A 16,850-nucleotide genomic window follows, 5' to 3' on the forward strand; every position below is an offset into this window, starting at 1 on the left:
TACCACTATTTATCCCAAGGTCTTCTTACCTGCCAATAAATCCTCCTTTCATAAACACCTGACACATCTCTTATCTTACTTTGTTGTACAAAGAACCATTTCCCATTTAACTTGAAAAGAATGATACCGCAGAGGGGAACAAATGGTGTGGGTTGGTAGCCGACATCAATAGAACAGAGTCACAGAGCCAAGAGCCAGTTGCCTTTGTAAATTACAAAACAACGAAAAGTGAATTTTGTTAATAATAATAATAATAATAATAATAATAATATTAATTCTTTGCATTTATATAGCGCCTTTCTCACTACTCAAAGCGCTCAGCAATTGCAGGTTAGTCCCACTAATGCAGCCACATCAAAAATGCAAAAATGGTATTGTGCATGGTGCAATAACAGTAGACACAGATTAGTAGATAAATCAATGGGAAAATGCAACTGTGTCAGATAACGTTTGATAAATATTAGATATAAGCACAACGTACAACATGTACTAAAGCAGAATGGTACCGGTCATAATCTGAGCAGATGTGTGGGAGTATGGGCCCCCAGAAATCACAGAGCTTTGCTAAAATCATTGCAGGACCATCAATGTGATATGTTGTTTCTGATTGAGCAGTCAATGTGATAAATACTAAGGCTCAGTATTGACGTTCACATTAAGAGTGAATCCATTGTGATGGCAGCTTCAGTTTTTCAAGCCATCTGTGAAAGGACACATTCCTGGTTCATAATAATGAAATTGTCATTTGCCTTGTTTTTAGGGAAGTATTTTTTTAGGGACATAGATACTTCTCTTTTCATGTTAAGTCCCAAAATTTCTCCTGGAGCCGCTTATTCAATCAAACCACAATCTCAGAAGATAATAGATTTTGAAGAGATTGTTGTTGTGCATAAACAGGTTACTGCTAAAAATACCAAACCTCAATGTGCGTCTGGCTTAACAAGCTCAAGGTGCCCCTCAGTAAGAGTTCACAGATTCTTGCAAATGTTCCTTTGATGTAAGCGAATTTATATTAATAATTAGCCAAGCACAACACAAAAGTAAGAAAAGCCATTACCAATACCAGGCTCCCTGTCACCAACCCTACCTGATCTCTGTAGCTTCATAAATTTTGAGTTCATAGATAGCAATCCTCCCTCAGCTGTACTCCAAAATAGGGTGTCCATTTATTATATCCTGACTGAGTCGCTGGACTAAAATGTTCTGGTGCTGCACTTTTTACTTCTTTTGGAGGCTCACAACACTCTTGGCAAACCGAATGAGAGGATCAGGTTTTCCAGTGTCTCAAGTTCAGGTCTGTTTACATTAAAAGCAACCCTTGGCTTGTCAAGCCAATTTGGTAAAAAGGAGGATAAGTGTATTGCTTTGGCTACAAAGGACTTATTTCATATTATTATTAGTAAAAACAAAAAAAAGCAAAACAAAATTTAGAATACAGATAAAGATAAGTTTCAAGAAAAGTCATCTATGATCAAACAAATAAATGCATGCAAGAACCATCAAGAATGAGTGTAATAAAAGAAACACAATCTTAAAGTGATTACATGTTACCACACTTGGAACTTGTCCACAGTTTTTAACAAATTGATTTGCAATACAGATAATGTTGCTTTAATGAAACCAGACTCTCCCTTTTTGCTAGTTTACAAATGATTTACGTTTATTTCTAACACCAAGAGCTCACTCATATTGGGCCATGTGAGGCACGGTCACTCACACACTTGCGCCAGTTCGGAGTCAACGGTTAACCTAAACTTCAAGTCTTTGGGATGAGGGAGGAAATGACAGTAGTCTGAGAAAAAGAAGAACAAGCAGATTAGACACAGGGACCAAGGGAACCCAGCATGGTAACAAAGTGTAGAGTAGAAAATATGAATACAAGCCATCAGTAAGGTATTTGTATGATGATTAATAAATTAAAGAATGATTGCATTCACTTTTTAGAAAGATTTTTTAGGTAGATTTTTTAAACAATCTTTATTCAATTAAATAACAACAAAAGAACAAAACTATTAAATATTAAGCAAAATATAATTAATACATATTGTAAAGAAAATTAATTTCAAACACTAAATAAGTACATATACACATATTCTCTTCCTTCAAATGAATTTCATGAATAAGATGTCTTGTTCTCCACACATCTTATATATAGACGTCTACGCGTGGAAGTGTGTGTGTGTGTGTCTGTCCGTCCCGGAAGAGAGAGGTGAAGTCTGGGTAAGTTCTCCACCTCAGAGAAAACAGAAAACTTGCTTAGCCACTAATACACAAGCGAAGCAAGCACGTCAGCAAAATGAAACCTCCGAAGAAAGAGTCACTCGCTTAGCCGCTAATACAGAAGTGAGGCAAACACATCGACAAAACGGTATTCCTTTTACTTTTCTTCACACCGCTAATACACAAGCGAGGCGAGCACGTTGACAAAATGAAACCTCAGAAGAAAGATAAAGTCACTTAGCTGCTAATGCACAAGCGATTCGAGCATGTTGGCAAAACAAAACCTCCTAAGAGAGATATGCAGAGAGTAGTTCCTTTCAATTACCTGACATCTCTACATTTCAATTTTTTTTCTGACGATTTCAACAGTTTCTAGGACCCCGGGCTTTTAAATAGCATGGGTTTACATAGCTAGTGCAGTATAATTAAATATTAATTTTAATACATTACCAATATCAAACCCCAGTACACTCCTCCTACACTGCACATAAATTCAGATTGTATCTGTTGTAAATAAATTACTTCACCACCAGCACAACGCCCCACTACACTCCACCTACTCCGCACATCAGATGAATACCTGATACATATAATTTAGTTCACCAGCACTCCTCCCCTAGTATGTTCTTCATACACCACACATAAATTCAAACATTTGCTTGAAATATTACAAAATAATGCTTCCACTTCGATTCCAACACTACTGTACATTCCTACTCCTCACATATTTCACATATTAAAAAATACTGTTAATCGTTACAGTCATATCTAGATTGACAGACAGATTTTTCTTAACATTGATACTTGAACTCTTATCATTTAAATAATCAAAAGAGAACTGTACTACTCAAATAACTCAAATAATATTGATTAGGTGATTCTGTGTTACACAATATGTTAGAATCAAAAATTACATCAGGCATTCTACTGTATACAGTATACCAAGGATGCCTGAATCTCAAAGCAAAACAAATAAGGTATGTGTATTAGAGGTATATTGAAGTCCCAATTCTACACAAAACGGCTTCTTCACCCATGGCTTTGGAATACAAATGTGATGATGGCAGACTATGAATTATGACTTTTCCCTTGGGATTAATAAAGTATCTATCTATCTATCTATCTATCTATCTATCTATCTATCTATCTATCTATCTATCTATCTATCAGGAAGAAGACAGTAATAAGGTTAGGCCACGTCAGCATTTGATCAGAAAGTAAAGAAGAATTAAATCATAAATAGAAGAATGGTTTAAAAAACACTACAGCTTGGAATCAAACCTGATAGCAAAGCTATGCTCTCATTCTGCCATTATTTTCAAAAGCAAAATATCCAATAATGATCTGATTCTTTAGGGTTGTGAAGCATTTGATCATATCTTGTCAGCCTTGAGATACAGAAAACAAGCCCTGAAGTGGGCACCAGTCTATTGTGGCCACAAGGAATTAGGGGACCCCAAAAACTTAAGCACATTGTCCAAGGAGTCTTGTAACTGCTGAGTCCTTATAATTACTAAATACAAATGTGTTTATCTGTTATGAATTCAACTAAATTCAGTTCAGTGTATTTTTATTTAGTGTTCCTCACTGAATGTAGGCACCGAGTCCTTTGACAAGTTCACAGGTATATACAAATATAAACTTTACAAATTTCTAATTAATTCTAATTACTAAATCCACTAACTAAGTAGAGTACTGTTATGGATTTATTATCATTATTACCTTTATAGACTTCTCAACTCCTGACCTTGTACTTTTGTATTTCGATTGCGATTTCTTGGGTTACAATTTGGGTTTGATGATTTCTTTGTTATTCTTCTGTTTTTGAGCCAATGCCTCTCCTGGTTATACCTTTACATTTGGTTGCATTCTGATGCTAACTTAAGCAGTAAATCAGTTGAGAATAAGAAATCAGTTTTATGGAGCTGTGAAGCAGAAATGGAGAGCAAGCTCCTTATTTTTTTTAATCCATGTTAACCATTAAACAGACAATAGCAACAAACTGTATGGTAAGTGATGTGGAAAAAACTCATAACAATGACATATCCTAATGGAGTATTTGCTTAATTAATTTTGTGAGTGACAAACTATTGTGCAATGACACAATATTTCACTTTACTAGAAGCATATTGTTAACATGTATTTTCTATCTCTTTGCAGCCGACTTTGGCTTCTGTGCCCAAATTACTCCTGAACAGAGTAAGCGCAGCACTATGGTGGGCACACCATATTGGATGGCCCCTGAAGTGGTTACCCGAAAGGCGTATGGACCAAAGGTTGATGTGTGGTCTTTAGGTATCATGGCAATAGAAATGATTGAAGGAGAGCCACCTTATCTTAATGAAAATCCACTCAGGGTGAGATTATATCTTCATGTTTCTGGTTTAATTCAGATTACTGCCATATAAAGTTTAAGGAAACACTAAGTACAACATTGGGGTCACCCACTGCCTATTGTCAGAAATATGTAACTATAATATTCACTTTTGTATTACACAAAAGAAGATAAAGAGGGAAACATGTAGTGAAGTTCAAAACTATTTAAATATGGTAAACAGGATAGTTAAATTTGACTTTGCATTGTGAAACAGCACCTCCTAGTGACAATGAAAAGTAGTTTAGTATTATGTTAGAAATGTTTTTTTTATAAAAAAAAATGGGAGGGATAAGCAAGATAATGCAATGCATCAGATATAAATGGCAACACAAAGGAAATCCTGGCTCTCCCATGGACTTTATTGCAGAGGCTGACTGTCTCAGAAGCAGCTCAATATCACCCACACAAATGGCCACCAATCTTCTCTGTCTCTTTCATTAAATACTCAGGCCACACTATTTTCCCTAGGATGCTATCATAAATTCATAAATGGCTGTGGAAATTGTGACATTCACTCTGGGTGTCAATAAAGAGAAAGCCAAAAATTGCTTAATTTGACTTTACTGGTCAGTCTTGGATAAGCGGTGGAAAATGAATGAACAAAAAGAAACTTGTGTGATAAACCGAGAGCCCATTGGCCTCATGCATAACGATGTGTGTAGAATTTGCACTATAACATGACATAAGCACAAAAGCGGAAATGTGCTTACACACAAAAAAATCCAGACGCATAAATCTCTGTGTTTGCCAGCTTCCACGTTCTTCCGCTACGTAAATCCCAGTCAGTGTGAAAATTAACGCACGTGCACACGCCTGCTGCCCCACCCCAACTCCTCCCAGAATTGTGCCTCTTTGAATATGCAAATCAATATAAATAGCACTTAAGTTTTGTGTTCTGTGAAAAGGCAATGGCAAAAGCACGAGGGAAAATAGAGTTTCAGCGAATACTATTTTTTGGTTTAAACAGTGATATAAACAACAAAAGGAAGTTGACATAGTGTGTCGGAGAAACTCAAAAGCTCAAGATCACAAAGTCACACAGTGCCCGAAATAAAAAAGAAGTTGTTAGATAAGTTGCCGTGAAAAGGTGAGTCATAGCCCACCATCGGAGTGTCATATGAAAGCTTATTAGGGTACAGGGAAAAAAGCACGAAATGTCAACTTTAATCTTGAAATTTCCACTTTAATCACATAGTTTATTTTTTCATTAAAGTAGAACATCATAAACTTCATCTTAAAATGGTTTAATTTGCTAGTTTCTTAAATCCCATCGTAACTAAAGTAGCACATTAATTTCTTTATTTTGTATTTGATCTTTTATGTGTTCAATGTGTGTGAATCACTACGTGCTTTCCGGGCTTTCTCTTCCTCCGACTGTACACAGAATCCATTACATTCGTGATATTACAGCTCTCTGAATAATTAAAATAATGAGATGTATACGTGATATCATTTTCATGATGCTAGAAGTTAAAGCACGTTATTAAACAGGGGAACACAGTGGTGCAGTGATTGTTCATGTCTCATGCAAGATGCTTGCTGCGCCATGCGTGACCTTCGATGAAATACTTTATTGTAGCAGTACTGTCTCTTTCAAACGTACTAACCTCCAATTACTGTCCTTACTTTTCTTTCTCCAAATACCCAAGCGCCATACAATCAGCTCTGTAATAGACGTTAAGCCATCTGTAAGCTTAGAACGCCGATTCTTCAAAACTTTTAAGGAATGTTGAAATATCTTCATAGTAAGTGTTGAGGAAGTTGACCTGGACACAGACAGGTGGACATGTTGTTTTCAAACCACCACACGCTTATTTACAATATTTACAACAATAGTTATGGTCACACAGACCCAGTTAAATGGTCACACAGACCCAGTCACGTGCACAAACCCCAATTCACAGTCCTGGCCTCACAATGCCTTTCTTCGGGCCGCCTCCACACCTCCTCTGTGCTTCGTCCTTCCTCTTCCCGACTCCAGCCTCGAATGAATGAAGACGACCCCTTTTATATGGTTCCCGACATTCCTCCTCTGGCCACGCCCCAGCGTGGCGGAAGTGCCGGCTGTCCTCCTGGCTGCTCTCCGGGCGCCGTCCTAAATCTTTCCCCCAGCACTTCCGCCACACCAGGACCAGGCATTGGGGCGCCTCCTGGCGGTGACCACAGGCCCCTACAGGGTGGAGCTTCCATGCCCTGTACCCGTGGCCCCCAGAGCAACCCGGAAGGCAACCCCCACGTGATCCAGGGTGGGCACAGACCCACATCCGGTCCCTCATGACGTCCCGGCTGGGTCATGGCCCCTGGTATCCCTGGCAGTGTTTAGAAGAATACAGAGCGAGGCAGGAACAATCTGTGAATGGAGTGCCAGATTGTTGCTAGCGCTGCGGCACTGTGTCCTCATATGTTTAATTATTAACAATATAGATTATTTAAATGAAGTTAAAGTTTTATCTGTATAATATAATAAACATATTTTGCTGCATTTTATCTTAAAAATGATATCATCATCATATGTACATACGCGCTTTATAAAGTGGCTCAGGTTGTGCAATATTATAACTGTATCGCAACTTTACAGTGAGGTAATTGTACTTATAAGTACAAACAGTTCTACAAGGAGCACTTGACGGATTGATTGAGTGTGTTTAGAGTTCTTGAGATGAAACTGTTTCTGAACCGCAAGGAAAGGCTCTGAAGCGTTTGCCATATGAGAGCAGTTCAATAGACAGCATGGCTGAGGCATCGTGTGCTAGATGTTGTATACCGATAATTCTCTTTCCAATCAGCTGCTGTACAGGCGTGGTTCACACTCAGATACAGTGATATAAATACTCCGAGTGGTAAAGTGAGAGTAATATGGAAAAAGATGATTCAATGTGGCGGGAGCAGCTGAAACAAGAAGAAGAAGAAGGTGCAGTGAGAGTAACAACTCTAAAGCAGTTATGGCATTTGGAATAGTTTGACCATTCTGTGGGCCATTATATTGTTACAGGTTAATCACAATCAGATGCATTAAACTAATAAACAGTATGCAGTTAATTTCAGTGTATTTATAAAGCCGCGTCAGGGATGTGGATCTAAAAAACAAAGGGTAACCAACACACGAACAGTAGCACTGCTTTGATGCAGGGTGCCGCCAGTCTGCAAAACCGAGCGCAGAACTTGCGTACGCCAGGGTATGAGCTACCATGGAAATGTGTGTGGCTTTACACCAAGTTTAGGTTTTATACATCGTGAGTTGAACATGGAAACGTTCTTAACGCAACATTTTTGTGCGTATGCACCGTTTATACATGAGGCCCCAGATGAACTGGTGCTGAAGCCAGTCCTTGAACTTGGATGATTCCACCATGCCAAGCCTGTCCTGCTCCAAGTACCAAAATTGTTTTTTAATGCTTAATAATAATAATAATAATAATAATAATAATAATAATTCCTTTGATCTTTCAGGCCTTGTATCTAATAGCTACTAATGGGACGCCAGAGCTGCAGAACCCAGAAAGACTATCAGCAGTTTTTCGAGATTTTTTAAACCGCTGTTTGGAAATGGATGTAGACAGAAGAGGCGCTGCTAAAGAACTATTACAGGTAACTTTTAAAATTTGTTTTAGATTTTTTTTTTTTTAGCAGTGCAGGATTACATTCATCTAATCTATAACATAATGACATAAAGATAACTGATCAATAGTAGTTATTTGAAATTCTTGCAAAAAGTGCATTAATTAAGCTGAAATATATCAGCACTAGTAAATTCTTTAATGTCTTCTTTCATACAGTATGTTATAATATCAAATCGAAAACTGCAGTTCACACAAGCTTGGCAATTTCAGTTTAAGAAGTGTAATGTAAGACTGTTTAGTGGTCCATCTTCATTCTGGTTTCTGTCTTTTTCTTTCTCTGAATCTGACCCTGTTGTCTCTTGTGGTTGTGTTGATTTATTGCTCTTATTATTTATTAGTTCAAATGCTATAATGTTTCTAATCCTTTTGAATATAGATACTCAGCCCAGAAGTCCAAACTTCTGAAGTTACATCTTGATACAAATCAAGGGGAGTTATACTCAATAATGTGCTAAGAGACCAAATTTAGAATATAATGCACAAATCTGGTTTCTTGGTGCAAAACGATGTAGCAGCACTAGAATTTGTGAAGGGATAAGCAACCAATTAAGTTCTTGGACAAAGGCGCAGGGTAAGAGGTTTGCACGCTGACCAGGGTCATCAAATTCAGACAGCTACACAGTGCGCCTGATACCACTGTGATGTGAGGTAGGGTTGAGGAGGAGACCTATGAACATTGGGATAGAAGAACGTAAAAGTAGTGTCAGTAATCAGCTTTATAGACTTTGCCAAGGATGTTACTGTAATATTATATGGGGAGCTAAAAATTACACAAATATGAAATGAAGAACCCAAATACATGGTAGAACGTAGGAAGAAAAATTCATAGATGTAATCTGCCAAGTTACCAATAAGAACAATCATCTGCATTAATCACAGCAGTATTCTGAATAAAGAAGGCCATTTAGGATCTAGAAATTACTATCATTTTTACAGAGAGTTTAGGAAGAGCAAATCTATAATGTTAAATTTAATTTCAGAATGATAAATTTGAAAGAGATGCAGTAAAATGCTAAAGGAACACTTCAGCCAGAAATGGTAACTTCAGGAAAATAAGACCAGTGCATGCAGAGGAAATGCAAACACGTGGGATCGAACTTTTGAATTGAATTTCCCCCCTCATTCATTGGTCAAGAGTCCTGTGTTCCATTCTAAAATGTGTTTTCTCTGTGTGTTCTGCTTTCATTTTCTGGAGTTATTCAATTAACAATATTGTAGTAAAAAATACATGCACTTTTCCGATTCTGGCCCTACGACTGAATGACTTGTCATGTGAATTGTGTGACTCGAGTAACATGGGAATTTTTTCAGTGACATTTTTATACTGCTTTTTTTGGTCCATTATTCATGCTATCAGAAAGTTTGTTATCTCAATTCTCTATAAAAACATCAAATTACTTTTTTTTGGCCATTGCTAAAAGTACACAGGGTAAGTATTCTTTTAAAGGAGTAATTTGGGATAAACCGCTTGGTGTGAACACAGTTGAGGAGTAAAAGCACAGATGTAAAAGTGTGCTTCATACATTGGTTTGGTTAATTTGTATCAAATATTGCATAAATTACTATTGGAAGTTACATAAAACAAATTAATTGATATAAAATATTAAATATAATTACATAATGAGGAGTCTGGGTCTTAATACACCTTACCAAAGCAGTTAAGATTCCTATTATTTTAATTTCTGTGAATAAGTGGACAGGAGGCAGAGGAACCTCTAAGACAGTTTTAGTGCTGCTCACCAGAGGGCGCTAATCTAATACATTTGGCATTGCTTGTTGTTGAAAAGATCAAAGCAAAGCATTCAGTGCCACCACACTCATCCTGAAGGGATCCAATGCTTAATCTTGAGTGAGGCTTAAGGGAAATTCCAGCCAATGCATTCTGGATCCAATACTAGAATATGGAGTCTGGATAGCAGACAACACAAGACAATCACAGGACGCACTCATTCACAAAACCATCCTTCCATCCATCCATTATCCAACCCGCTATATCCTAACACAGGGTCACGGGGGTCTGCTGGAGCCAATCCCAGCCAACACGCGCAAGGCAGGAAACAAACCCCGGTCAGGGCGCCAGCCCACCGCAGTCACAAAACCATACCAGACAAGATTAGAATCAACCATTCAACTAGCATGTATGTCTCGTGATGTAGAAGGAAACTGGGCTTTCTAAAGAAACACCAACAAGTGACTGGGCAGGGGGTTGAAGTCTGGTCTCTCTAGCACTGAGGAATCAGCAGTAACTGCTGTGGTCATCTAGTACATTTTGCGTTTTGCTCTTGTCATTTATCACGATTTCAATGCTTATCTTTTTCAGCACTCTTTTTGTTGCTTTTCTTACCATTTTCACATATGTTGCTAGTTACCTGTCTAAGGCCTTCACCATCAACTAAACACAACATCATTTCACGACCTGTCATTTCCGGCAGGTCATAACAGGTCAGAAAATGATGAAACAGATTATTTTTTTAACACCAAACACCTTTTCACTGTTTGATCAATTGAATTAGAATATACCAATGTAAAATCAAAATTTAGAACGTAGCCTATTGAAAAAGCACTGAGCATTATGGCTGAGCCACTTCCTTTGGTATACTGTATAAGCAGGGTACATCCCTGCTGAATGTAGCTATTGGTCCAGACCCTTCCTGCGACATGAGGTGCTCCCCTGTGTTTTGGATCACAGCTTCTCAATCTGTCTATAGGCAGCCCTCATCCAATGAGCAGACAGGCAACACTCATATACGGTCGTTGGTACAAAGGTCTGCTTTTCTAAAGGGTTTGAAGGTGATCATCAGGTGATTAGCTCTTTGGTGAATGTATACTGTAAATAACAAAACAACAATTTACAGAGGAATATTTATTTCAATTATACTTTTTGTTGGAATTGTAGATTTGTTTTGCCTGTTGTTGTTTTTTTATTTCTCTTTCTTGCTTTTGTAAGTTTCCTTACCTCGGCAGTGATATTCATGTCCCTGGTGAGTCTTCCTATGAAGTCAGTAGACAGATTGGGAGAGCATGGGGGGTCAAGAGGTCGCTGGAAAGGGGTGTGTGGCGCTCCGGATATCTCTGCAAAAGGACAAAGGTCCAAGTCTTGGGGCCTCATGTATAAATGATGCATACACACAAAAATGTTGCATACTCCCGTTTCCATGCTCAAATCACAATGTATAAAACCTAAACTTGGCGTAAGGCCATGCGCGCTTTCACAATAGCTAAAACTCTGGTGTACGCAAGTTCTCTGCTCGGTTTTGAAAACTGGCGGCACCCAGCATTTTTGCTCAAGTGTGGTTTCCCTTTCTTTTTTAGATCCACATCCCTGACGCGGCTTTATAAATACACTGAAATTAACTGCATATTATTTATTAGTTTAAGGCATCTGATTGTAATTAACCTGTAACAATATAATGGTCCACGGAATAGCCAAAGTATTCCAAATACCATAGCTGCTTTAACGTTGTTACTCTCACTGCACCTTCTTCTTCTTCTTTCAGCTGAACTGTTAGGGGTTGCCACATCGGGTCATCTTTTTCCATATTACTCTCACTGTACCACTAGGAGTATTTATATCACTGCATCTGAGTATGAATCACAGCTGTACAGCAGCTGATCGGAAAGAGAATTATCAGTATACAACATCAAGCACACGCTGCCTCAGCCATGCTTCCTACTGAACTGCTCTCATTAGGCAAACGCTTCAGAGCCTTTCCTGCACGGACCTCGCAGTTCAGAAACAGTTTCATCCCAAGAACTCTAAACGTACTCAATCAGTCCATCAAGTACTCCTTGTAGAACTCTTTGTACTTATTAGTACAATTACCTCACTGTAAACTTGCATTACAGTTATAATATTGCACAACCTGAGCCACTTTATAAAGCACGTATCTACATATGATGACAATATCATTTTTAAGATGAAATGCAGCAAAATATATTTATTATATTATACAGATTAAACTTTAACTTCATTTAAATAATCTATATTGTTAATAATTAAACATGTAAGGACACGGTGTCGCAGTGCTAGCAAAGAGCCAGCCCTCCGTTCACAGATTGTTCCTGCCTCACGCTGTATTCTTGCTGGGACTGGCGCGACACTGGAAGGATAGATGGATAGAATAATTAAACATGTATTACGAAGATATTTCAATGTTCCTTAAAAGTTTTGATGAATCAGCGTTCTCAGCTTACAGATGGCTTAACGTCTGTTACAGACCTGATTGTGTGGCGATTGGGTATTTGGAGAAAGAAAAGGAAGGACAGGAATTGGAGGTTAGTATGTTTGAAAGAGACAGGACTGCTGCAATAAATTGTTTCACCGAAGGTTGCACGGTGCAGCAAGCATCTTGCGTGAGACATGAACAATCACTGTGCCACCGTGTACTCATGTTTAATAACATGCTTTAACTCCTATAATCATGAAAATGATATCAAGTATACATCTCAGTATTTTAATTATTAAGAGAGCTGTAATATCATGAATGTAATGGATTCTGTGTCCTGTCGGAGACAAAGCCTATTCAAGAAACACGTAGTGATTCACACACATAGAGCACATAGAAAACCAAATACAAAACAAAGCATTTGATGTGCTACTTTAGTTACGATGGGATTTGAGAAACTAGTAAATTAAATAATTTTAAAATTAAGTTTATGATGTTCTACTTTAATGACAAAATAAACTGTGTGATTAAAGTGGAAATTTCGAGATTAAAGTTGACATTTCGTGCTTTTTTCTCACTGTGTGCCTTTTTTTTTTCTCTGTATCCTAATAAGTTTTCATATGACACTTAGACGGTGGGCTAACACTCGCCTTTTCATGGCAGCTTTGATATCTGACATCTTTTTTTCTTATTTCGGGCACTGTGTGACTTTGTGAACTTAAGCTTTCGAGTTTCTCCGACACTCTGTGTCACTTGATCAACTTCCTTTTGTTGTTTATACCACTGTTTAAACCAACAAATAGTGCTTTTTTTGTTGCCTCCACTTGGTATTTGCTGAAGTTCTTCTGTTTTCCCCTGTGCTTTTACCATTGTCTTTTCACAGAATGCTGAGTTTAAGGGCTATTTATATTGATTTGCATATTCAAAGAGGCTTAATTCTGGGAGGAGTTGGGGCGGGACAGCATGCACATGCACGTGCGCTACTTTTCACGCTAACCAGGATTTATGGAGAGGAAGAACGTAGAAGTTGGTGAAAGCACAGATTTATGCGTTATGCATGAGGCCCCTTATTGCTTCCTGTTTTGCTATATGGTTGCAAGACATGGATGCTATCCAGTGACCTGAGATGAAGACTGGAATCCTTTGGTACTGTGTCTCTCCGGAAAATCCTTGGGTACCGTTGGTTTGAATTTGTGTGGAATGAGCGGTTGCTCATGGAGTCCTGAATGAGTCACATTACCCGCATTGTGAGGGAGCATCAGTTATGGCACTACGGCCATGTGGCGCGATTCCCCAAGGATGATCCGGTTTGTAGGATCCTCATTGCTGGGGACCGGAGTGGCTGGACCAGGCCAAGGGGTCCCCCATGTAATACCTTGCTACTACAAGCTGGGTGGGACTGGACCGCGTGTCTGCCTGGGGGGTTGCCATGTGGTGGGTGCGGCAACGCATGTTACCATTAGAACATTAGAAAACTCTAGACGAGAACAGGCCATTCAGCCCAACAAAGCTCACCAGTCATATCTACTTGTTTCCTCGAAAAAAAAGTCGAGTTTTGAAAGTCCCTAAAGTCTTTCTGTGTACCACACTACTTGGTGGCATATTCCAAGTGTCTATCGTTCTTTGTGTAAAGAAAAACTTCCTAATGTTTGTGTGAAATTTACTCTTAACAAGTTTCCAACTGTGTCCCCGTGTTCTTGATGAACTCATTTTAAGATAACAATCTCAATCCACTGGACTAATTCCCTTCATAATTTTAAAAACTTCAATCATGTCAGCTCTTAATCTTCTTTTGCTTAAATTGTAAAGGCTCAGCTCTTTTAATCTTTCCTCATGTTCAACCCCTGTAGCCCTGGAATCAGCCTAGTCGCTCTTCTCTGGACCTTTTCTAGTGCTGCTATGTCCTTTTTGTAGCCTGGAGACCAAAACTGCACACAGTACTCAAGATGAGGCCTCACCAGTGCATTATAAAGGTTGAGCATAACCTCCTTGGACTTGTACTGCACACGTCGTGCTATATAACCTGACATTCTGTTAGCCTTCTTAATGGCTTCTGAGCACTGTCAGGAAGTCGATAGCTTAGAGTCCACTATGACTCCTAAATCCTTCTCATAAGGTGTACTCTCGATTTTCCGACTGCCCATTGTGTATTTAAACCTGACATATTTACTTCTTATGTGTAATACTTTACATTTACTGACATTAAATTTCATCTGCCACAAATCTGCCCAGTTCTGCATGCTATCCAAGTCCTTCCGTAATGATATAATAGATTCCAAATTATCAGCTAATCCACCTATCTTGATATCATCTGCAAACTTAACCAGCTTGTTACTTATATAAATGATTTAGATAGAAATATATATATATATTAAAAAAGCAGCGGCCCTAGCACTGACCCCTGTGGAACACCACTCTTAACATCAGCCAATTCTGAAAAGGTTCCTCGCACCATCACCCTCTACTTCCTGTGTCTGAGCCAATTCTGCACCCATCTAAAAACATCACCCTGAACTCCCACTTCTTTTAGTTTGATGCCCAACCTCTCCTGTGGCAACTTATTAAATGCTTTCTGAAAGTCCAGATAAATAATATCATAAGCTCCACTTTGATCGTATCCTTTTGTTGCCTCCTCATAGAATTCCAGCATGTTAGTAAAACACGACCTCCCTCTTCTGAACCCATGCTGACTGTTCAGAATAACTCCTGTACTTGCCAGGTGTTGCTCAATCTTATCCTTAATACTTCCTTCCATTAATTTTCCTGTGATGCATGTTAAGCTTTCTGACCTATAGTTGCTTGGATCTGCCCTGTCACCCTTTTTATATAATGGGATGATATTTGCCATTTTCCAGTCCTTCGGAATCTCTCCAATGCACAGTGACATCCTAAACTTGACTTGACTTGACTTGCTTTTGGTTTGCCTTCAGTTTGTTCTTTACTGTCTTTTCATCCCTGCTGTTATATTTTTAAATTTTATTTCTCCCGGCAGGCGTCTCATGTACCTTGAATGCGCCGCAGCTTGTTCTTGTTGCTAGGGTAACCCTTAATATCATAGAGGGGTGTGGCTTTCAAGTGTGTCACCCGCTGGTAATTGCAGCAGGGGTTTTAAATAGCCACTCACGTCACCGTGTCTTTATCTCTGCTGCAGATATGAAAAAAAAAAAACTACTAAACTATTTGTGAACATTTCCTGCTTTCTGCATTAGTCTCTTGGCTTCCTGACTTTTGTTTTGTCCTTCTGACCTCAATTATTATCTTACTGTTTGGCTTTGTTTTTTCGGCACTTTTCGATCTGTTGGTTTTGACCCTTTTCTGTTTTACATGTTTCTCCTGTTTTGCCTTTTAAAAATCTTTTCAGCTTCCTGACATTTCACCTGCTCATTTATTGTAGATTTTACAGATTAATTATTCTGGAAAGACTCTAACGACAATAGTTTGTTGCTAAAGTTTGATCTTGTTTTTTTTTTCAGCATCCATTCTTGAAGTTAGCCAAGCCCCTCTCCAGCCTGACACCTCTGATTATCGCTGCAAAGGAAGCCATAAAAAATAGCAGTCGCTAACAAGAAACAAAATAAAAAAGAAATTTTGACCGGACAGAAAAACACTCAGCCTTATGGCGGAACCCTGATGTTGTCAATTTCATGGGAGTGAAAGACAACTGGACAACATAAGGAGAACACAATCGGAGCACTGCCTTGTCCACTCTTCTGTTAATAGGACATCATGTATGGAACTTCTCACTTCCCTGAGAGTCAATTGAGTTGGATGAACCAAATGGTTCCTAAAGTCTTCTCTTGAACGTTTATTTTGTGAAAGGAAAGAGGAGAAATCCTCGTTATTACAGCCATTCACTTGCCGAAACTTTTCTCCAAGAACTTGAGGTGTCCTTTGATCTTGTGATGTGGATGCAGATGATGGCAGCCTTGGTTTACTTCCTACTCCCAAAGTTCTGTTCGTCCAGACATTTTGCCTTTATGGAACATGAATGAACTAACTTGCCTTCTTTTTCTGGTGCATTGTAGCAGCTGCGGCCGAATGGTGAACGTGACGCTCTTGATGAGTGATTGTCATGTCTCGCGTTACATAATGTGGTGACTTCTGTAAAAGTTATGTTTGCTGTCTCCGAAGTCACTTTTCTTATTGCTGTGATATATTTTTTCTTGCTGAAGCTGACCTCAGTTAGTCACATGGCCTAGAAGTGCTCCATAAGAAACTGAAAATTTGTTCCCCAAGCGCGAGACTGCCCAGAGTGATTGGTTTATATTTATGAAATTGGACATCATAAATGTCAGGGTTCACTGGGCTCATATTCACTGAATAATAATGATGCCAGTGTGACGTAAGGAGACATCATCCACTCTTTGTAGATCTGGCCACCATTCCAAAATGCAGGTGGGAGCTCAAATCAGCCATCTAGCAGCAGGAGTCAACCTTTTGGGGAATGGAGTTTGACTTCTTCCTGTA

General features: G+C 38.7%; 1 protein-coding gene across 2 annotated transcripts in view; it reads left to right on the forward strand.

Moving 5' to 3' along the window:
• The window catches only part of LOC120537529 (serine/threonine-protein kinase PAK 3), a 180,099-nt gene extending 163,590 nt beyond the window's left edge, over nucleotides 1–16,509 (forward strand). For both annotated transcript variants that reach the window (XM_039766538.1, XM_039766537.1), the window contains 3 exons: nucleotides 4,381–4,577; nucleotides 8,048–8,185; nucleotides 15,857–16,509. In XM_039766538.1, coding sequence (XP_039622472.1) covers nucleotides 4,381–4,577; nucleotides 8,048–8,185; nucleotides 15,857–15,946 — 425 coding nt within the window. In that variant the 3' untranslated portion in view covers nucleotides 15,947–16,509. The remainder of the gene's footprint in view (nucleotides 1–4,380; nucleotides 4,578–8,047; nucleotides 8,186–15,856) is intronic.
• The last annotated feature ends 341 nt before the right edge of the window (nucleotides 16,510–16,850 follow it).

The sequence above is a fragment of the Polypterus senegalus genome, chromosome 10 (assembly GCF_016835505.1).
Source record: "Polypterus senegalus isolate Bchr_013 chromosome 10, ASM1683550v1, whole genome shotgun sequence".
NCBI lineage: Eukaryota > Metazoa > Chordata > Cladistia > Polypteriformes > Polypteridae > Polypterus > Polypterus senegalus.